Here is a 24,312-nt window from a genome sequence, read left to right as displayed (position 1 = left end):
TGGCTGGTCAACCGCGACGGGGGGGGGGGGGGTGATGTCCCACGTCGGTTCACTGAAATAGTCATAGAGGTTCTTGATATTATGGTGGCAGTATGTGCTGAGCTTGTCGCAGAGTTGCTTAAAGGTGTGACGTCCGTGGCTTCGCTGGGTGGCTTTGTGAGCTGCTATATGATGCTCAGAAGTTCCTTGGTGTTGGTCGCGTTGGCCTGGATTTTGTCCTTTGTGAAGGTCCATTTGGTGTTCCTTATGCACTAGTGGTATTCCTTCAGGGCGCTCCTGTGGTTGTTTCGTGCATCCGTGGTTTTCTGGTTTCACCAGGTTTTCTCTAGGCGTCTGCTCGAGCATCAGGCTTCCTGTAGTTCCGTGGTGAACCAGGCAGCCTTCGGTGAAGGCGTTGCCTGGCGGAGTGCCGGAGGGGTGTGAGGGTGTCAGCGCATTGGGCGATCCAGCGATGGAGTTATGTGGCTGCAGAGTTTATGTTGGTCGCGGAGTTTCTCTGTGATCTTGCTCCAGTTTCTTTGTGGCGGTCGCAGGAAGGTCTTGGGTGCGCTGGTGGTGTTGAAGGTGAAATGGATGCAGTGGTGGTCTGTCCAGGGCGGCTGGGTGGTATGGCTGAACCAGATGTTTGTTCATCCCACGAAAATAGGGTCCAGAGTGTGTCCAGCTCTGTGCGTGGGAGTGTTGACCAGCTGCTTCAGTCCGAGGTTGGCGAGGCTGTTGAGGAGGGTGATGAAGTGGGGGTCGTTGCGGTTGTTGTGGTGGAAATTCAGGTCCCCGAGGAGGATGTTGTCCAAGGAGGTGATTGCGTGGGGTGCAGCGAGCTCGGCGATGATGGTTGCGAACTGGGTGCAAGGGCCCAGTGGTCTGTATATGAGGGTGCTGCGTAGCGTGGTCTTGGGGCTGGTCTGGATCAGGAAGTGGAGGTGTTCTGTGTTGGAGTGGGGGTCGCTAATGCTGGATGTGGAGAATCGGAGGGGGTCTTGTGGGCGATGGCGAGTCCTCCTCCTGGGCGGTGGGGTTGGTCTTTTCTCTGGACCTTGTAGCAGTCAGGGATGGCAGTGGTGATGTCGGGCCGGAGGTGACATTGGTCCTGATTTCTGTGAAGACGGCGACGTCGGGCGAGAGGGTGTTGATCAGGTCCCAGATCTCTACGGCGTGTTGGTGCAGGAGCGCACGTTGAGGAAGACGCCGGTCAGGTTGCTGGTGGTGCGTGTGTCCCCCAGCCTTCAGTGGTGGTGGGGGCATGGTCGATGATGAAGGATCTGTGGCAGGCTCAGCACGAGAACTCTCCCTGGGTGGGGTTCAGTGTGGTTCTTATGCAGCCGGTGTGTCTTCCGGGATTGAGTGTGTTGAGGGTGGTAGAGTCGTAGCGGTGGGACCTGGGAGAGGCAGGGTTTCTGGCGTTGGTCGCGGTCGGGTAGCGGATGGGCACTGACGGGCTTGCCTTAGGCACGCCCTCTGCATGCGTCCTCTGCGCGACCGCGCAGCGGTCTGCATTAAATAGGGAAGGGCGGTCCCGCTGGGAGGTGGCAAAACGGGCACGAGTAGAGGGGAGGGGCCGGGACAGCAGTGGCGGGAATAGGGGGAAAGCGCGAGAGGGCGAGTGCAGTTGAGCAGTGAAATCAGTAAAATTAAAAAAATTCACAAACGCGAAGGACAGATGCAGGAGGCGAAACTGAACACAAATTAGCCCAAAAATACAATTTAACCACTATCGCAAATACCACAGGAAGCAGCCTCGAACACCCAGGGCAGGGGGCTCAGCAGGCAGCGACGAAGAGCAGGAGCTGTGGGGAGAGTGCAGGCCTGTGACCGAAGTCAAGGTCTTACCCTGTATTGCCCTTGTTTGTGTGAAGGGGATGCTTTTCCTGTTCAGAACTGCTTATCCTCTGGAATATGTGGAGTATGAGGAGAAAGCCTTGTGAACTCCATTTTTTGGCAAATGCATCTTTGTTGTTCTTGGTTTAATGTGTTTCTTGTACTAGAGCTATATACATAGTCTGACAATCTTAATATACTAGCTCCAGATATTAAATTAACTCTCTTTTCCTTTCCCCCATGTTGTGGTGAAATGTGTAAATCTTTGTACACCTGTACCGTTGCGAGATTCAGGGTACAGTGTGATTGCCTCTTCACATGTATGCTGCTGGTTTCGTTGTGACTACTTTCTTACTGTTATATTGATTATGGTGTTTTTTTTTCACTTCGGTTCTGACGTTTTCATCTTATTTACGGTGCCTTCCGTTGTTTCTGAGTTTGTTCTGATCCCTTCTTGTGATAGTAAAAGTCTTTAGCTCATGAACATATGTTGAGATTTCGTCACATTTTTAGGGCATGCAGTCAGGCCAGGCACAGCTTATCATCTCTGTGTGCTTTTCTGATCTCTTAGGATGGGTTATTTTGTAAGTGGTCTGGTCACTATGCATGCATTTCGCTTAAGTGAACCATACACTGTGCCAGTTCAGTAGGGATTCATTATATGGCTTTTACACTGTCCATTAGTGCTCAGTTCTCCTGGTGATAGTTGTTTGGTGAGTATTTCTCAGTGTCTTGTATTGGTGCAGCATTGCTCGATGTATGACTGTGTAGGAATTGTAAAATTCAGTCGGAGTACTCAACCTCTGCTCAAAGTTGCAGATTACCGTTTTTAGTACAGTCGGGACGGCTCTCACCTTGATGTGGCCCCCTCCAGTGTTCTTGGAGAGCACAGGTCATTGCTCGTCTTGTGCCTGGTGCCTTCTTTGAAATAATGTGGAGTAAGTTGCTGCTCTCCCTCTGTTCCCCCTTACGGTCCTTGCAGATTTGCAGCTTTAATTTCTGCCTTAACCAGTGCCGCTGTGATTCCAGTTTTCTCTTCTGTGTTTTTCAAAGGCTGATGGCTGAGATTGCAGGGTAGCTTAAAAGGATTTTGGCTCCAACCTCTGGAGCTAACATGCATGGTGACTGTTTAGATCTCGCCTAGGCAGCGCTTGCGCTGTCTCTTCAAGACATGCTGTATTCAGGATATGTACATAAAGCTCTGTATGCTTCCCGCCCATCTTTTTAATTGTCTCCAGTCCCTGTCTTTTCTAAATGGTGTCTTTTCATTTGTCATTAGGCTTTGTCGGCCCTCCTTAGTACCACTGTGTCTCTTTTTGTAACCTCTTATGAGGACACATATAACATGTGTTGTTACGTCCTAGGTTTTAACTACAACCTCAAGGCACTATTTTCTTAAAGGCCTTCAGACAGGACACTCACTTGGTCCTAAACAAGGTTGGCAGTGATTACATTACTTGCTAGCACATCTCACATTCATATTAGACCGTCTATAAATTTCCTTTTATCAACTCCACTTAGAGTACAACCTAATCCGGAATTAATGTAATTATGTTTTGTCACATTTCAAAGCTACTAATTGTATCTATTGAATGTACCGTGGTACTGTCTTGCATGCAATGCATTGTGGGTAGAGTGGATTTACCATATCTTCAAAGTTTATGATGCTCACTAGGGAGCTCTAGGAGCAGCTTGCAGTACTGCACTGAAACATACTATTCTGCTTCCTGCCTCACTATGCAATCATTTGCAATGCACTAGGTCTCGCTTTATTGAAAGTATGAGCTATTGGCGTTGCACTATTATTTGCAACGCCAATACCGCAAACTATCAGTAATGCGAGACCTATTGCATTGCAAATGCTTGTTTTGTTCCTGCACCCTGCATCTCTCCGCATTGATCTATAATTTTAATGTATCTTAGCACTACATTGGCCACACTAACACAAGCTTAAAGCACACTTATGATAATTTCACTCCTAATTATTCAAATGTAACCAGTTTGAAATAATGAACAATAACCCTTTTTTAATAAAAAATATGGTTAAATATCTCTTACAAAATAAATAACTTACAATCTTAACGTTTTATTATTTTATGATATATGAACAGTTATTAACATTTAAGTTAGAAAATATTTAATAATGTAAATTAATTAAAAAAGTAATCCTAACTCTTAATTATTTCATTTATCTTTTATTAAAGTATTATCTCTAGCCCTTAATTAGAGTAAATTGCATTAACTTACATTGAGTTAAATACATATGCCTTCCACAAGCCTTTAATCAAAATCAAATGAATGTTTCTAAATTAATTTACCCTAACAATAAACCAATTTTAATGTAATTAATTACATTTCGCACTATATTTCACTAAGTACATATATCGAGATAAACTATTTAGAATAAGTAAACCTAACTTTTCCTTATTTTGATTCCTGACCCGTATGAACAAGATTATCTTAAAAGTAACTAAATTATACTGAATGAAAAAATCCCTAACTTTTAAACTTTCTTTCAAAGTTAAGTATCTTATCTTGAGTTTTTCTATCTAACAATAAAAATAACAAGAAGTCCGGGCACTGGCTACATTAACATAGTGACTGATCGAGGTTGTGCCCTCAATTTAGTAACAAAATCCCTTCATTTATTCTAGATGGTTTTGATAGAAGCAGGTGAGAATTCAACTATTGAAAAATGAAACCAGAATCTTATTTTTTTCAAATACAGTATTTCTTTTCTCCCTTTTTCCCATTTTTTTGTTGCCAGCAATTCAATACAGTAGCAAAGACCGACACCGGAGAGTATTACTGTGAAGCTTATAACAGAGTTGGACGTTCTAAGAAATGTTTAGCAAAGAAAATGCAAGTTGGTAAGTTTGGCGCAAAATTAATGTGATTCTGTATTTTTTTTTAAAGCGTGTAACAGCAGCGACGGCACACACATTTAATTAAAATAAAATATAGATTTGTGCACAGAATCTTTCTACATCGTACTCCGTGGAAGAAATTGGTTCTGAAACCAAGACTCTGCCGAATTGAACCGCCTAAAGAATATTGTTTTTCACGTTTGCTTAAAGTTTTCCCATCACAGCTTTTCTTGATCAAAGCTGGCTCAACAGATGAGCACTGTGAATGATATTAAATTATTCGCCCCCGAATACACGCCTCTTACTAATCCTGGCGCATTGACTTCCAACCAATGGAAGATGTATTTATGAAGCCCTTGAAGCATGTGCACCTACTGTATAGAACATGGAATATTTATCTCACGCAATCAGTAGTCAAATTATAAAATGTATTGTATGTGACAGAGGTTAACATGATGATGCCTGTCTGTTACTGATGAGCATTCACCGCTGCTTAAAAGTGGTTATCTGCAAGACACAAGTTTCATTCCTGGCAAGGCCGACAAAGCCTTCCATCTTTCTAAGGTTTGTAAATGCAAGTCCTTTAATTTGTGATAGTAACACCCATAATTTTACAAACACCCATAATTTTGCAAACAGTAGAAGTTCAGTTCAAAACAATCTGTAACAAATAAGTTATTATTTTATTGTTTTATTTTTACGGGATTGCCAAGTTTTAAAATACCCATTTTAATTGAAAAGATCTGACAGCCCATGGGATGCATTATTTTAAATACATTCTTAAGAAGCAATTGGGTGTTCCTTACCTTTTTATATTGATGAAAATTACCACTGATTGCACATTTAAAGTGAAATGGAGATGGATGGAGAAAGATGGAGAAAGATGGAGAAACATCGATAATATTTCAAACTTCAAGAATAAATAAAAGGGCCCATCATCTAACCCCTCATCCACATGTTTCCTGCCGCAGCTGAGCTCTGGGCAAAGGTAGGGGTTGAGGAGGTAGAAAAGGTGAATGGTATCCTAAACATCAGCTATGACATTCTTACATTTGCAAAGTACATCACTCATTTGCCACAGCAAGGTTCAAGCAACTCTCCAAGACTCAAGAATATGATCTCGATCGCACTCTGCCAGGCTAAATGTGTATTCCTCAAGGATGGATTCCAGTTCCTTGGGTTTGTTTTCTTCAAGCAAGTGCATCAGCATTGCCCTCAAGAAAGCAGGGACATCCAGTGTGTCCCAGATCTGCACAATGCTCAGGACGTGGGCAAACTGTTGCAGGTGTTTCACTCTGAATATGGTGCCACTGATTAAACAACTCCGCAAGCTCACCAAAATCCAGGCAACGTAGAACTGGTCAAATGAACATCAATGACCCTTTCCAGAGTATTAAAGTCCTATTACTACAGGATGCTTCCATGAACTACATAAAAGGAAGCAGAACTAGTGAGTGAAGCAAGCACAGTGGGCACTGGCGCTGTCCTCCTGGGCACCAGTGACCTATGCCAGCAAAGCCCTCCAGGACACAGAGGTGAGATATTAATGACTCAAGTGAGAGACTTTTGCAATAAAGTGAGGCTGCAGTTATTTTCACTTTATGTATTTCCACATAATGATATGGCCAGGAGCTCAGAGTGATTACTGTTCACCAGCCACTAACAACTCTGTTCATGGGCACATCTCTACCCCCTCTTAGGATCGGAAAATGAGCACTCTAACTCCATAAATATTGATTCAATATGATTTACTGGTGGGACATTGACAGCCCTGATGATTACCTGTCTAAAAACCCAGCGGATCATAATGTAAGGTTAAGCAGCAATCCCACAGCAGACAGAAGTATTGGAACTTGATAGTTTAATCAGCGTGCCCGAGCACAATGTCCCTAAAGGAAATTGCAGCACATACCAGAGAGGATGAGTGCCTGTAACAAGCAAGCCTGACAGTAAAATAGATCAAAACATTTCTGATGTGCTTGAGCATCGCCGACATCACAGCCAACGCATGTTTAAGCCCTGTTGAGGGTGTGCCACAAACTGAGCACTTCAGATGATGGGATGATACTACATGGCTGCAAAATGGTAATCCTTCTTGACAGTGTTGTAAAGCTCACCCACCAAAGCCATCACATGATGACCAAAATGAATGGGTAAGAGCAAAGTTCTTGCTCCCACAGATGGTCAACGTGGGGAAATGAACTGTCAAAGAATGTCCTTTATACCAAACTTTTAGAGAAGGTGACCACCCTAGAAAAAGCCATTTCAGCGTATTAAATTCCTACAGACTTTAGAACAGATAATGGGGCGCTCTTTCAAGATAGTGAGTTCCAGTTATACCTTGAAGACTAGGAATCTTCCACTGGAAAACGAACTCCAGTTGTCCCAATACAAATGGGGAAGTGAAAAGGTTCAGGAAGACTCCTAACAAAGCAAAAAGGGTCAGGGACGGCTCCTCTGCTAAGGCAGAGGAGTATTGCCCCACTGCCTTTCAGCATGGCAAGAAAGGAAAAATAAAATTATGATAACCCAATGTTATTATATATTTTTTTTCCATGCTGAGGCAGTTTTGTGAGGCGGTGCTAGGCTGTAGAGCAGGGGGAGAAGCGGTGGCACCCTCCTTTTGAGCTCATGAATGTTCTCCACCCAGGCTGCATTACAGCTCGGGTGGAGAAAATGCCCATGCTCCCATTCCCCATCTGAGCGCCGAACCATGGTGCTCAAACCAATCACAATGCTGCATTGCAGCGTTGTGATTGGCTTAGGGGAGCTTGTGTGCTTCCTGTTACAAAAGAAGCCAGGAAGAGGACAGAGAGGACAAAAAAGAGGCAGCAGCCGGCCAGCCGGTGGGTAAGTGATCTTTTAAAAAAAAAGGTTTAACCCCACTCCCCCTTCTCCTCCTTCCCCCGCGTATCCCGCCGCCCCAAAACTGGTTCGCAGGAACAGCTACGACTACTAAGGGTTGTTTTAAAGCAGAAACGAAGATATTCAGTGGATCAAACGCAACTTCTTGTGGAGCTACTGCAACACCGTCCTGCATGATGCAGTACTCCACCACAAGTTTGTCCGACCAGTCCAAGACATATCAACAGTTCTTCACTGGACACTAGATGTACGTGACACTCTGGCAACCGAAAAAAGATGGGAAAAGAACAATCGGCAACAAAAGACCCTTCAGCGGTCGGATAGTAAAATTAAGGAGTCATCTTAAAATTTAAAACTGATATCTTTGAACTAGAAAATAAGATAGATGAAATGGAAGCAAGTGATGATTCACATGCCTCAGCTCATTGCGGCCTACTAGATAATAACTAAAAGAGCAGAAATACCTAGACATCCACAGAAGGGTACCTTTATCTCATGCAGGTAGAAATTCCATAGGCACTGGGACAGAATGTTAGCATGGCTCCGTAAGAGGAAGGTCCCTAGATAACCTCTACGAGGCATAAAGATAATACTGGTACACTGCACAGCCATTGAGTAATAATATTTTTGAAGAATACTTGGTGTGGAGGCATTGTATGCACCAAATGGACCCCCGGACCTGGAAGTGCTACAAACGTTTCTGGCAAAGTTGATTCTACCAAGGCTGACCAAAGAGCAGCAGAAATTAAGAGATAAACCTCTAATGAAAGAGAAATTGCTGCCCTCATTGAATGAAATGACGGAGAAAACCCCAAGAATTGACAGAAACTGAAATATATCCAGCATACTCTGGGGCACTGGTTGAAACGTTATGGAAGGTGTATATGGATTCCCTAGAAAGAGGCTGCCTGCCTAAATCAATGAGGGAGTTGTTACATGGAATGGTTCTGAATGCTGGAAAGGATCCCTGCCAGTGTACCACGTACTGCACTCTCTCTAAGATAATGGTAGATACAAAAGTATTACGTGTTGCAATTGGAAAAAAGCTGCTCACAGTTATCACTGGTCTGATCTACCCAGACCAGTCCGGATTTATACTGAACCAGAACACTATACATAATCTTTATCGCTTTACACATGTCCAGCCCTATTTAGGTATAATAGGAGGGTGCTATGTGATCGCCTCACTTGATATTGAATAAGTATTTATTTTATTTATTTTTAAAGTTTATTTAGCGCGACAGCTACCCAAGAGGGTTTCCCGGCGCTGAAAGACAAATAAGCAAAAGACAGTCCTGAAAAAGTTTTTGGTCAAAAAGCCAGGGTTTAACGGCTCTACGGAAGTGGATATGGCAGTTCTCTATCCGCATGTCCAAGGGAAGTGAGTTCCAGAGTCTGGGTCCCAACTTGGCAAAAGAGCCACCACCCATTCTCGAAAGTCTAAACTTCAGTATACAAAATAAGTGTTGAGACGAAGAGCGGAGTAAGCGGGCAGGGGTAGAGGGTGTGGTCAAAGCCTGCAAATACAGGGGGGCAACTCCAGTCTTAATCTTGTGCATAAAGCACAATGCCTTGAATTTTACGTGACTATCAAAACTAAGCCAATGAAGCTCCCTCAGGCGTTCAGTGACATGATCTGGTTTCCGACAACCACATAGAAGCCGGGCAGCAGCCTTTTGGACCAATTGGAGACGGCGTGTGACCGTCTTGGTAGACCCCAGGTAGAGCACGTTGCCGTAGTCCAGCCTAGAAGTCACCATGGCACTCACCACGGATCTCTGGGTGTTGGAAGGTAATATCCAAAAGATTTTTCTCAGCCACCGTAGGATGGTAAAACAGGTGGCTGCTACTTTGTTGGCCTGATCTTTCATGGATAAACCCCTGTAAATAATCACCCCAAGATTACGCACTCGTTGTATCGGGGTAGGTAGTGAGCCCATGGCGGATTGCCAGTGCCTCGGGCTCCAGAGGTCGGGTTTATTTCCAAGAACCGGAACCTCGGTCTTTCCGCTATTCAATTTGAGAAAATTACGACTCATCCAACAGGATATTTCGCTGAGACCAGATTGAAGTAGGGAGGGAGAGGTAGGGTCAGCTTGGGATAAGGAAAAAACAATTTGGGAATCATCAGCATAAGTGAATAAATTCAAACCAGAACTTTGTGCAATGTGGACCAAAGGAGTAACGTAAAGATTGAAAAGAAGAGGGCTGAGGATTGAACCCTGGGGCACACCGTGAGGGGACAAATAAATATTGGAAGTAGAGGTATGAGAAAAAATTCGGAAGGTACGGTCCGTGAGGAAGGTTGTAAGCCAGTCCAAGGCATTGCCCCCAATACCTCAGGAGGCTAGGTTGTTGAGAAGGATATTGTGCGAGACAGTGTCAAATGCTGCACTGAGATCAAGTAGTATCAGTGCAGCAGTTTCACCTCGATCCAGCAGCATGCAGAGATTTTCTGTAACTCCTAGGAGGGTGGTTTCTGTAGAGAAGCCCAGACGAAAACCGGGCTTCTATATAGCACACCTCTCCTGGGAAGGATGTAAAAGGTTGTTTGTTGCCACGAATTGTGACAAATGTAAATGAATATGCCTCTCTAGGATTTTAGAAAATGCGGGTAGTAATGAAATAGGGCGAAAATTTGAAACATCATTTGGGTCCGCAGTAGGTTTTTTTAATAGCGGGGTGACCATTGCGTGATTTCAACAGCTAGGGACAATGGCCGAAGTAAGTGAGTGGTTAAGAAGAGTGCAGATCCTAGAAAGTTGAGGAAATTCTAGGACGCGTAATATTGAAATAGGTAAAGGATCAACTGGAAAGCCTGACCTGATCTTACTCAAGATCTCCAAGAGAATTGAAGGGCAAAGATCAGGCCAGGACAGAAGTGAAGCCGAAGGCGGACATGAGGCCGAAGGTGGCGACAAGAGATCAGCACCCTTATCCGTAATAAGAGGTGGGCTCGTTACGGCATTGCTGTCATCTTGGGCAGAGATGTCCTGGTAGATGTTCTCAATTTTAGAGATAAAATATTGGGCAAGTTCATCACATTTACTGCTAGATAGAGGAGGAAGTGCATCAGTAGTCTGTGAGCCAGCGAGGTCTCTGACCACACTAAACAGTACTTTGGATTTATTGATTGCTTCGGTAATTGTGTTGTTTACATAAGTAGCCCTAGTGTGAGCACACTCCTTGTGATAGAGCTTCAGTTTAGTTTTGTAGATGAGACCGGCTAAGATAGAATAATCCCTTCTCCAGACACGTTCCAATTTTTTACATTGGGATTTGTGAATACGAAGTGTCTCATTATACCAAGGGGCAGGAGATTTGTGAATAGTTCTTTTCTTTTGGACCAAGGGAAGGGAAGGGAATAGCTTCAAGGAGCCAAGAATTCACAGAGCTGGCCGCAGCTTCCATATCGCCCAAACCTAATAGGTATATTGGCGCGTATTCAACATGGGTGGCTGGTATATTGTTCTGGACATAAACAGATATAATTTGGGCCATACTTACTAAGTTGGATTTGATTATTGTATACTCAACTCCAGGTGCGGGTCAAAACTGGCAAAGTGATATCGGAGAAATAGTAACTGGGGCGTGCTCCCACTACCGATGTCTGTTATCACCAATACTATTCGCTCTGTTCATAGAGCCCGTGGCTAGTGTGCTTTGATCCCAAATATTACACTGAGCTATATGGACTGCTGAATCAACACGTCATGTCAATGTGCGCCTGAAATATCTGGGTGTACGCGTGTCTCATTACGTCAGTGAATATGTACAGTTAAATATGGGCAGATCTTACAAAAGTCTAAATCATTTTGTTCAAAGCTATCACTGTCAATACAGCAAAGGGTGACGATGATAAAGATGGCGGTGTTACCTCACTGTCTCTGTTTCCTAGAGCCTCTTTTCTTTGATACCAAAAAGTTCTTGTGAGAGCTAGATATGTTGGTGGTCCATTGATTTGGTAGGCACTCGCCTGAGGGTCTGTCTGAAAATGTTGAAACTGTTGTATGAGTGACTGATTTACCACATCTAGAGTGCAACTATATGGCATCCCTGTTGCAACACCTCTCGGAGCTGCTAAATGATGCACACTAAAGTATACAAACAAATTGTTGGCTGGAATGTTTAAATTAATCTGAACCACTGGTAATTACTTGGTCCTCTTGCCAGTCCATCATTACTCGATTCAGAAAAGGGGGTGGTGATGAACAGAGTGTCTGAATTAAGCAGACCACTCTTACCCAGTCCAACGATCAGGGCTTGATCCATCACCGCTTAATTCAGACACTCTGTTCATCACCACCCCCTTTTCTGAATAGTCCATCATTACTCTGCACACCATGCCACCTCTGTTTTGACCCAGCCATATGCAACTCAGTCTTGACCCTCCAATGGGAAAAAAACAGCCTGAACTCACAATCAGTTCTTGCCTGAACCAGAACACAAGCAATGAAGGATCAGTTTCACACTAGTTAGGGCTCAATAGCCAGACATAGCTTGGTTACAGGAACACAATGTGCATGAGACCCACGTCTGGGCATACTCTTCCCACAGAGGGCGACACACTAAAGTATACAGAAAAATGATGGATGGAATTCTTGAATTAATCTCAGTCACTGGTAATTGTCTGGGCCTTATGCCACCTCAGTTTGGACCCAGCACCACCATATTCAAGTCAGTCTTGACCCTGCTTTTTGTATGCTTAAATGATACACACTGCAAAGAATTTGACTTGCTGCATGACTGCCACAGTCACATCGAACTTAGATATAAGTTTCTGGCCCCACTCGAGGTAAGAGGAGGCTTTTCTCATCTGGTGAGCCTGATGTCACATATTTGTCCTGCATGAGATGCCCTGCTTGTAAGCAGCACTTCTATGGAGCCTAAAGTTGTCCAAGGTGTATGTGGAGGTGGAAGCAGCTGGCCGTGATGCGATGCAGCTACTGTGAGCACAGCCTGCTTCAGTCTGACCACTTCCTGTTGTTGTCATCCAGGTTCTCAAGGGCACATTGGTGCTGGAAGTAGGGGTGCTGGGGTTGCTGCACCACTCCCTTGCTAGAGTTTAGAAGTTAAATGATCAATAAAGATTGCTTTAATTTTTGTTTTGATCATATCAAGGGATGTGGTTAAATGTCAGGCTATGTCTTCCGACTAACTGCTTGCTTATTCCTTTAACATCAAGATTGATATTTAATTTCTGACTGTAAAGTTAGAAGATTTTGTAAATTGAAATATTTGTCATGTTGGCTGGGGTACACTTAGTGTAAACACATATCAAAATATAAATACCTGTAAATGAACTCTTCAATTTTCAAACCACAACTAAGCACATTTTTTAATTCTGAGGGAAACAAAGATTTTGATATGATCAAAACAAATCAAGACACTTTACTTAGTAATGTGCCTATAGTAATGATTTGCTGAAACCGGAATTGCACACATTTTAGCGCTATATTGCTTTATCTGTACAACTGCTGACAGTGTGAAATGTTTTGCCCATTTCAATGGAAAATGTGCTGTATTTAAATAAGAGTGCTACCATGCCATGCATTAGTAATATATTTTCTACAGTGTACTCCAAAATGCACTACTGACTATATAGCACACCTCTCCTGCTCATTGGGAATAGCTCATTTGCTGCACTTGTTCTTTGTACAACACTTGAATTTTTCAGACCACCTTAGACTTCAGTGATGTAACATTTGACATCAGCATCACCACTCTGAAAAATGTTCCAACACCACTGCAAGGGCAGTAGGTGAAACATGGCAAGATTCTCCCTGGAGACCCGGAGTCTTAAACACTGAAAACGATTGCGGCATTGGTTAAACGTCTGATCCTGCCTTATAAAGTGCTTGTGATTAATAAACCCAAGTCTATCCTGCCAATTAGACAGAAATGGGATAGAGAGTGTCTGACAGAGTGGAAAAGGAAAATGGGTGTTATTGCTACATTTAACTTGGGTATACACAGTCATCAAACCAATTTTCTTTCAGAAAGAAAGAATTTAAAGAGACACCACAGGGCATGCAATCACAAAGGGGTGAAGGAGAACCTAGAACAGTGGGACACATTCCTGGCTAGGTTCAATGGCACACTCATGGAAAGTAGCCCTGGGTATCATCTGAGCAGCTGGAGCGCTACACAGATGCCACCGGAAGCCATGTGTTTGGGCGATTTTGGGCAATTAATGGGCTAGCCGCTCCGTGGCCAGGAGGATGGCACAGCGCATGGATCATAGGGAACATTACACTCCTATAGCTCTTCCCTATCATAGTTGATTTTACAATATGGGGAGGGAGATTGGCCAATAGACAGATCACACTATGGTCCGATAACCACGCAGTAGTGCAAGCAATAAATCTAGGAACAGCAAGATGTCCAGCCGTGGTGCAGCTGCTACAGGAGTTGGTAGGCTGCCAGTTGAGGGTGCACATAGCAATTGGGGCCAGACACATTGCAGGGGTATCAATCACTGTAGCTGATGCAATTTCTTGTTTTCAGTGGGCCAAATTCAGGGAGCATGCACCAGACGCAGAGCTGGACATGACACCAGTACAAGGACACCTTTGGCACTTGGTGGACACAGATTAGCAAGGATGGTAAACAAGATTCTAGCCCCCAGAGTGGCAAAAAAATACCATACATGCTGGGAGGTATTTGGGAGTGTTCCCAGCACAGCAGGCCCAAGCAGGTATCATGATTCATAGAATGGGCTTTCGGGAATGGGAGTACCAAGGAATGGGCACAGGCCCACCTCAGCGCCATGGCACACTTCACCAGGCTGGCAACTGGAAGGGACCCAACAGTGTCATTTTACTGTAGAACAGCGATGACCGGCTGTGGGATGTTGCAACCCAGAGCCCGGGATAAAAGAAGGTCTTAAAAGCTATGCTTGGCACACTACCAGGGATATGCACAAAGAAACACGAGGTGGTGCTGTTCAGGGCAGTTTTTGCCCCAGCATTCTTTGGAGCATACAGAATTAGCTAACTGGCGGCACCAGCCAAGGGAACGCTGGGGATGGCATGCATGTACAGGGAGGACCTACACATTGGAGAAGGGTACATGATAATGCACCTAAGACGGTCCAAGATGGATCAGGAAGGCAAGGGGCACCATACAAGGTTGGATTGCATAGAGGATAGGGCATGCTGCACCGTTTGCCTCATGCGGGAATAAATATTACACGGCCTCCATGCCATTATTTTTTACACAGAGATGGGTCATGCCTCGACCGGTTCCAATTCATTGCAGTAATGAGGAAATCCTTGAATAAGGTGGGCCTCCCCTCCCCTATAATTTCACTCGTTCCCCGTAGGGGCAGCAACCACCTGGGACGAATGAAGAAGCTGGGCCGAGGGGTATCGGCTGCATTCAAAAGTTACATTCGGTCTACCGAGTTCTGAACTACGTTTCACTCCCAGCAGGTTCTGGTGGGGGCCGGTGCTCGGATTGGATTTTGGGGCACTCCCACAATGGGTAGCGGCACAAAAAGACTACAAAGGCAAAGGGATAAGGCTACAAAAAACGGCGGTAACCTGGTTAGGGCGCTCGGGCATGAGAATGGTGCAAGAGGCACTGTGCCATGGTGAGGGGACAGACGCTGTGGTCATTCACTTGGGGTGGGGAGGGCGACCTGGCAAACATTGGGAGAAGAGAGCTGCTAGAGGCAATGATAGTAGGGTTAGCGGCGTTGGCTAGGTTGATCCGCAAAGCGGACGTCATATGGTCCAGACTAATAGCCTGCCGGTTATGGAGGGGGGCGTTAACCAAGGGGCGGTAGATAAGTCCAGGCGCAAACAAAATATCACCATGGCAAAGATATGTAGCACCAACAGCTGGGGTTTCGTCCGTCATGGCTTGATCAGCCTTACAACACCCGGTTATCACTCAGAAGACGGGGTACACCTCACCTGGTGGGAATGGACATGTTCTTAATCAACATAGTGGGGGTGCTAGAACAGCTGGGGTTCTCTTGAAATGGCAGAGGGAGAGCTGCCAACGATCGGGGAATTGATGGCCACGTGAGGCAGCACAGAAAGAGAACCAGAAGGAAGAGCTGTTCAAACAGTATCCTTGGGATACCTCACGGCAGGGACACGGGGGAGCAGATGACAGCACACAATGACAGCAAGAATAGATGAGCTGCTCAACCATTTTCCTTGGGATGCCACTTGGCAGGGACAAGGGGTAGCAGGCGAGTTGCCAGCAAAAGTACTGGGAAGGGAATGGCACTTGCAGCCCGGGCAGGTCTGACGGCCGACCACAAGGACAGTAGCAAGGTAAGCCTAGAATCCGCAAAGCCCGAGACACCTGCAAAGAGGCACCGTGCAAGGTCAGTGCTGTCATCCGGTAATGGAGAGCAAACATTGGGACAATGTAAGCAAGAATTTGCAATTAGGTAGTCTGTATTACTAATGTTAGTATATTTTTCCCACAGTTCTTACTAAAGATGTAAAAGGGACGTGTGATATTTCCAAGTTTGTATCTGCAAGGAAATTAACAAACTACAAGAGAGCTGTATCCGAGAGGCCCATTTCTTCTAGGCTTATTCCAGAAGAATTTGGTGGGTCACTGTGTTAAATGCTGCAAACATGTCTCTAAGCGCATCTTTGTTATCTTTGCAACTTCGCTGATAGTCCAATACCTTCATCACTGCCACCTCTGTACTCTGGCCAGAGTAGAATCCCATCTGAGAAATATGTGTTCAACAGAACTCTGAGGTATCCTTTCAATATGCAGTACAGTATATTTTTTCATTTTAACTCCTTGTACCACAATCTTTCATCGTCATCCACCTATTACACGGTTGGTCTTTTACTACAGCTGATTGAAGAGTTATTCTGGCTGTTGAAATGTCAAATTAATGTAGAATCAGTAAATTGATCATAATCACACTAATATTTCGTTTGTAATAGGTTGTAAACATTTTATATAGTTGATGCAAGACTTAAGAAAAGGGGTTGAAAAGCTGCTTTTCCTTTTGGCAGTTGTATTTGATGTTTTTTTTTAGGACGCTATATTTTGCACTGTCTGCTTGCTACTGCACCTTGTATTATGAAATCAACTCTAATTTATCACAGTACAGCAACTAGGTATTTTTACCTGTGAGAAGTGGTCTCACTACAAGACTAATATGGAATTTAGAAACAGGATACTGTACAGGGAGTGCATATAAATGTATTATCAATACATTTTGGAGTTGGGAATAGCCTCACAAGTGTATTTAAAAATGAGTATTTTTATGCATTCTGCAACACTAACACTTTACCTAGTCTCCTGTTCTGTCTTTCTTATACACCATGATAATGGTTTGTATGTAAAGGAGACAGATCAGTGTGAATGAAATGATTACCAGCCCCACTTAGTTTGACAGTTTCCACTCTGACTGCAACACAATAGACTTTTCATATTCCTCACTTTCATTATCTAACTGAACAATAACACTATAGCTATGTCGATAGAGAGATAAAGGTGGTAAGACCCCCTATTTCCACCGTTCTGAACTACGAACTCTGAAATGTTGCCGTGTTTCCCTGCACAAATTTCACCAAGATTTTTCCTTATTGTGTCCTTTAGTATCTAAAATTGTGTGTGTGAGTTCCTTATTCTCACAGCCTGTTGAGATTGTAAAATCGTAGCAGCTTAAACATATATACTGGACGGTTTTTAATATCTCATATTTATAATATGTTATTACTATTGAATATGTTGTGTCATCTTCTTCCAGAATTCTTCGGCCTGATTCCAATGATACTATGACCATGAGGATTCTCTCTAGGTCTAGTAAAAAAAAAGTCACTGTTGGAATCATGTGTGCCTTTATTAGCTGTTTCTGGAAAGTTTATACCTTTTTATGTTTGAATTATCTTTTTTTTTGTTCCCTTTGTTTATCTTCACTATGGTGGTCTCCTTCTAATTAGGGAGATACTTTGTTTTGTAGATATTTCTGCATTAATGTCTTCTGAGTATTTTGGCTTCAGTTAGAGTTAAACCCTGAACAAATAGTTTAACTTTTTCTCTTAACTCCTGCAGTTATATAATTGCTGTGATTTGGGCAGTTTCACTTATCAGCATCATCCAATCCCTTGTTATTTGCTACTAGGACTGTTTGATCTTGAATTCTTTCTTGCCAGTAAAGACTCTACATACTACTACATACTCCAATAGATCAATAGCGTTTGACTCAGTCTGTTCTTACAAAATCTTAGCATTATTCAGAAGCCTACACTGTCATGTACTCGTAAAATTATTTGGAAAAAAATATGTTTCTGCTAGTATCTATTTCAATGAACTCTGGACCACTAACGTCCATATTTCTATTTGGTAAATATTGATTCGGTTATCCTATTTTCTTTTGCCTGATGTACAGCCTTCTTCAGGACTAATCAGGGTACACAGGGCTTTAGTCTCTAGTTCTACTTTTACCCTCACAATATCACTACCTTGCTTATATTTATAGATACGTTACTGTGGAAGACCAATAGAGATAATGTGGCTCTGGTCATCTGCCTGGTGAAGCACTCAATCTTTCCTTGATCTCTGCCCCCAACTTTACTTTCACAGTATGTTTAGTCTCCATGGTCCTCTTTGGTCTTGCACAGAGAGTGATGGAGATAAATGACGATATCAGCTGATAAACACACTCACCTTGAAGCACTAAATCATGCCATCACTAAACACCAAACTCATAAACTAGTGCTTTCCAACTTAAATGCTAACCTGTTTTGTCAGTGCTTTTTCTTATCTACATCATTAAACTAGATAATTATTTTAATTTAAGTTGCCGCTAACATTTCTGGTGAATAGGCAGTCTACAGAATGGTCATGGAAGCAAAGTATTAATATCCACTTTTTTGTGCATTTTAATATTTATGGTGTTGTATTAGTAAATATTTTCTCTTATCACGAGCACATTTGCAAATCCTTATGTTTTGACTTACTTCACAGATGACCTGAATGTAGGTGGAATCGTAGCTGCTGCAGTGGTTGTTTCATTGGTCATTGCATTATGTGGACTTGGAGTTTTTCATGCTCATAAAAAGGGCTACTTTTCAAGTAAGTGAAGTATGACCTTTTTATCATTGTTTGGTTGCTAGATTGTTTATAGGTAGCTATATTATCGAGGAGGTTGATTGACTCACCCCGATAGGTACCTCTCCACTAGAACTTATCAACGGTAACCTAGCGGAGGGTTTTGTAACAAAGGAAAAGATTTTACCCTCAGTTATCGGAGAGGATTCGTGTCCTAATGAAATTATGAGGGTGGGGACTAGGGCAGAGCAGAGTTTGGACCAGGGACTCCCTAAAGAACAAGGGGATGTGCAAGGTATAGAAAAGGTCATGGAAGGAAGTATAAAAATCCTTTCATGGAATGTAGCCGGGTTAAAGAGTAAGCTACTTGTACAGGAGTGGTCTTCTTTTATGGCCACACACGATATTTGTTTGATGCAAGAGACTTGGTCCCTAGAGGAGAGTGCCAGTCCCGGTTTCGCGACCTACGATATTCCTGCAGTCTCTGGGGGGAAAGGCTGCCCTTCGGGTGTTCTTTCCTTATGGGTAGGCGTACACTTAGGTGTACAGGCTACCCATGTGTATACAAAATCCCCAGATATCCAATGTGTCTTACTAAAGCCTGTTTATAAATCTCGAGTGGCTATTGTAAATATCTACTCTAGGCCCACCGCGAATGGAAAGGAATCAAGCACTATTAAAGCACTTGATCTTTTTTTTTGAGACACTTGACTCCACAACTTCGATAATTCTCGGCGGCGATTTCAATTGCCAGTTCGAGCCCCTGGGTGGATCCGAGTTGTGTGACGAGGATGAGGTCGACTCGCTTTGGCATATCCCTGCCCCAAGGATTGCCCCGGTAAAGGCCTGGACCTCGTTAGTACTACAAATCAAATCCTTGACCCTTGCAATGTCTTTGCGGGCATGCAACGGAAGGGCCAATAACGACAGTTCCGGCCTACCCACATATAATAGGACTAATCGTACTTCCACCATTGACTACCTCATGTTGGAAGCCAAACATTGGGACAGGTTCAAAGACTTTAGGGTTGTTCCAAGGCACAACAGCGACCACAATGCGTTGGTCCTGACGCTTAAGCCTGGTGCATTTGGACTAACTAACCCTGACTCCAGCCCTAACTTGGTAGTGCCACCCTATATTATATCCAATAACAGGAGAAGGGTTAAATGGCCTTCCTGTCTGGACTCTCCCACCCGTCTTGCAGAAATTTACCTGATTTCTACTCCACTAATAAGTGACATGGGGAGCACTACCTCTCATGGGCAGATTATAGAGATTCATAGAAAGTTAGTTGTGAGTCTAGGGGATGTATTCTATCCAGTTAGTGGGACTAAGTTGCGTAGGATCAAAACACATCCCTGGCAAGACCACGCCTGTAAGAAATCAAAGAAAGATCTTCTTACAGCAATTAAATCTAAAGACATCCTAAAAATTCGAGCATCAAGACTACTGTATAAGAAGGTACTCATCAGGGCCAAAAGTGAGTGGGAGGAATCCAGATGGGATGAGCTGAGACAGGCACTCCTTCTGGGCCATTGCTACCTCCTCGGCGGGAGGTGAGAGAGACGCTGGGGTCTCTAATATCGCTCCCATAGTGTGGGAGGCGCATTTTAAGTCACTTTACACAAGTCCTGCGTTGGGGGGACCTGTGTGTCAAGGTCGGGACAAGTTGTCCAAAGTGGCTTTGGTCCCCCGGACCTGTATGGCCCAGGATCTCCCTCACGAGTATCGACTGCCGGGGGTCCCGGGGCCCGGGGTTTTGGTCCCCAGGACCTGTATGCCCCAGGACCTCCCGCACGAGCATCGATTGCCGGGGGTCCCGGGGCCCGGGGCTTCCTCCTGTCAAAATCAGAACACCATGCGAGTTCCCGGGATTTCCACGGCCCCAGACCCCTCGCACGAGTATAGACTGCCGGAGGCCTTGGGCCATGGATTCCAGATAGAGCAACTGGATGCCCATGAGAGGACCGCCACTAATAATTTAGACTCCATCTCCCTCAGGGAAGTTGAATCGGCAATTGAGAGACTGCTTCCGAATAAAGCCCCCGGTCTTGACAAGCTCCCGGGAGACCGTTTTCGTTCCCAACCAAAAATCTGGGCTCCATACCTGGTGGTCTTGTTTAATACGGTCTTACAGGGTTCCGCATTACCTGAGACCTGGCTGGGAGCCGAGATTGTTCCGAATTTTAAAAAGGGCTGCCCGCTCGTCCCATCCAACTATAGACCAATCAGTTTACTTGACACCACCCAGAAGCTGATGGGCCGAATCCTACTCGATAGACTATTGGGCTGGATGGAGGAGAATAAAACTTTGACCACCCTCCAAGCCGGATTTAGATCAGGGGTCTCGACCCTGGACCAGATCTTCCGGCTCCAGGTCCTATACTGGAAAACTGCAAGAGTAGAGGGGTGCAGCCTCTACCTTGTCTTTGTGGACCTGCGGGCCGCATTCGATCTGGTTCCTAGGAAGAGGCTCTGGACGGTGTTGGGGGAACTTGGTCTCCCTCCCAACTTATTAGATGCCCTAATCAGACTTCACACTGGGAATTATGCACAGGTGAGGTGTGGGAGGAATGGGGAATTATCAGCTCGCTTCCCTGTCACCCGGGGCGTACGCCAGGGTTGCGTACTGGCCCCCACTCTTTTCAGCCTGTATGTCAATGGTCTGATAGATGAACTTAATGGCGTTAGGGATAATGATGCTCCGCGCCTGGCCACTGGTAGGGTGCCCGCTTTGATGTTCGCGGACGACACCTTGTTGTTGTCGCGGACATCATCGGGCATCCAGCGGGTCCTGGACGGGTTTGTGTCCTTTTGTGCCTCGCGGGGATTGGAGGTCAACTTAGAGAAAACCAAGTTTATGATTTTCAATCCCCCGAGGCACACCCGCCCAAATCCTGCACTGAATGGAACTCCCCTAGAGAGAATTAAGACTTTTATATACCTGGGGGTCACGTTGACTGAGCACTTTGCATGGGACCACCAAGTTTCTAAATCTTCCCTGAGACTTGCGCAGATTATGGGAGGCATAGGCAGATTTCACAGAGCCTCAACTTTTAAACCAGTTACCCCTGCCCTTGAGATATATAAAACACAGGTCAGGTCTGCAGCTTTGTACGCTGCAGAACTTTGGGAACACACAAACGTATACAACTTACTGAAGGTTGAACAGGCCTTCATGCGACATCTGGTTGCCCTTCCCCAAAGCACGCCCCTCATACCACTACGCTTGGATCTGGGCCTGGAACCCATTAACGAATTGGCAGCTGCACGACCTCTGCTCTACTGGAGAAGGCTCTGGTCTGTGCCGGAGCTCGTATCCTTTAGAGCAGAGTTCATTGGAATTTGGGGGCAGCTAAAGAATAAGAACATACCCTGGTTGGCTCATGTAAAGGCTCTCCTCTACCAAATTGGTCTACCCCAACTATGGGACACACCAGAGGACAGCTGCACGAGGATGCAAAGGTCTGTATTAGTGGCGGCTGTAAGGTCATATAACCTCAAAATACTATATTGCTCGACTTCCTTGGGCAGGCTGTCTACTGAGTTCCTACTGATGAAAGCTGAATCCAGGACGGAGGTGTTCTTGGACTTAGTGCAGCCTCCACTTGCAAGAAAACTATACATCCAACTGAGGCATGGCTCTATACCGATTGGGGCATTTACATCCAGATGGGCAAAATCGATGGAGGCCAACTGCCCTGCTTGTAATTACTGTAGGGAAGACATTGTACATATCTTCTTTTTCTGCCCGGCATATAGCGAAATTCGGAAATGCTGGATTATTCCATTGTGTAAAAACTTGGGTTTCAGACAATGTGTACAAGCTTGCAGAGTTTTAACCTACGATACCGCCTCTCCCATTGTTTTTGCTGTCTCCCGATTTTTACATGGCATGTGGCGGAGAAGAACTGTTTTTATTAACTAGAAATAATGATCCATTGCTTTTCATTTTATCTCATCCTTGATAACTAACGTTTAATAACTTTTTTAATTCTCTGTACTTATGGTTTTATTTCTGTGCCTGTACATATTTTATTGCACTTTTATGGTCATTGACCGAAATAAAGTTATCAAATAAATGAATGAATATTATAGAGCTATGTAACCACACTGAAGACATGAGTGTATCTTGAGTTTTTTAGCAAATGAAGAGTTATTATTTTGGGGCTCCGCACATGTCATATTGGAGTTCCAGATAGAAATGTCATACCTGGCCCAGTACCAAATGAACCTCACCCTGTTGTAGCCACGATCAAAACGGTAATGCAGTATGTGATTTGGATATGAGCAGTGAAATGCAAAAAAGAATGCCAGTAGTCATTAGTGCATGGAAGTGTACTTAGTCTCTATGTCTGAGGTTTCAAGCAACACCAGGCAGTTGTTGAAATAACTTCCATTCCAAACTAGTGATAACATTAATTATGGTTTATGAAAAGAAATAGTAGAGTATCAGAGATTTCACAAAGTCTTTCATGATGGTGGCCAAGAGCAGGGGGTTAAGTTTCTTCCATAAGATTGGCGTTACTTTGACTGCCAATGACAATTGTGGTTGATCATTACTCAAAGTTCCATCTCCTTCAGGGAAGTGAGTTTGCAAAACAGTGACAGATAGCCATGTTTTTATTAAAAAGTATTCCATTCCAATATTTTTGTAGCCCGATGTTTTTATTAACATGTATTCCATTCCATTATTTTTGTAATTTAGGCTTGACCCTACCCAAAAGGCAGATTTGAGGGGTCAATTTAGAAGGCAGACGATGCAAAAAAACTATCCTGGATTTTAAGATTCCTCCATGTGAGCATTTTTTTCACACAGCTACCATTTTCAGAACACCTGACAAAAGGCAAAAGACAAGTTAGACATGGCAGCCAAAGTTATTTGACGATTTCCATCTTGATGTGGTTCAGGTTCCCTCCAACACGTATTCTTTTCACAGTCTTGTTTGCATAAGATGAAAATAAAATTGACAGTAAACAAACAAACATATGTCTCACATGACTGCACCTTTAATTTCGTACAGTAAGACCTGCCCAGCACAACCCTCTCCTTTTCAGGCCTCATGAAGAGTGTTTGGAGAGAATGATAAATAAGCACTGCATCCTCTTGACTTCCAACATACCCAAAAGATTATTACAGCCGTGCCATCTCTCTTAAAAAAACTCCCATGCTTCTAATTGTTTAGTCAGGGGTTGTTGGACAGCCATTTTCCGGAAAGAACCAAACAGTGAAAGGTTTATTATGTCAGTGTCAGTTTTATTTTGTAGTTAATAAAAGCCACAGCAATTTACATACAAACAGTATTGGGTAATAGTAGTCATCCAGATACTAAAATTGCTAGAAATCTATATTTTACTATCCCAATAAAAATATTTCTAAAACTCACGGTTCACTCCATGAAGATAGAGGGAGGAAACGTTTGTTTTAGTGAAACCTCATAAATTAACAGTGCTTTAATAAGAGGAGGGGTTAAAACCGAGTGCTGAGTGTTTAAAGTTTGTAGTCTAAGAGGTTGAAGTAATTTACAAAGAAGGCTGCCAGCTTAAGTCTGAAAATCCTTGGATATAGCTGTGCAGGCTATTTGACTAAAGATAAGCCCTTCACCTCCTTATACACCCATGATGAAAAGTGCTCCTTGGATTAAAGTGCATAGGTAGGATCAGGGCAAGGTAAGAGTGCGTCTCCTGGTGCATGGGGTTGCTACAATCAGGGCTATCTAC

The 24,312-nt window shown here is 44.0% G+C and overlaps 1 protein-coding gene across 2 annotated transcripts in view; it reads left to right on the top strand.

Annotated features, from left to right (window-relative positions):
- Positions 1 to 24,312, top strand: part of JAM2 (junctional adhesion molecule 2) — a 326,071-nt gene that overhangs the window by 291,522 nt on the left and 10,237 nt on the right. Inside the window, exons 6-7 of one of the 2 annotated variants that reach the window (XM_086934037.1) lie at positions 4,586 to 4,688; positions 18,507 to 18,623. In XM_086934037.1, coding sequence (XP_086790163.1) covers positions 4,586 to 4,688; positions 18,507 to 18,622 — 219 coding nt within the window. In that variant the 3' untranslated portion in view covers position 18,623. The remainder of the gene's footprint in view (positions 1 to 4,585; positions 4,689 to 18,506; positions 18,624 to 24,312) is intronic. The other variant, XM_086934036.1, reaches the window with a different exon arrangement.

Source organism: Lissotriton vulgaris, chromosome 8 (genome assembly GCF_964263255.1).
Source record: "Lissotriton vulgaris chromosome 8, aLisVul1.2, whole genome shotgun sequence".
Taxonomy (NCBI): domain Eukaryota; kingdom Metazoa; phylum Chordata; class Amphibia; order Caudata; family Salamandridae; genus Lissotriton; species Lissotriton vulgaris.
This window is presented reverse-complemented; position numbering and strand designations above follow the sequence as displayed.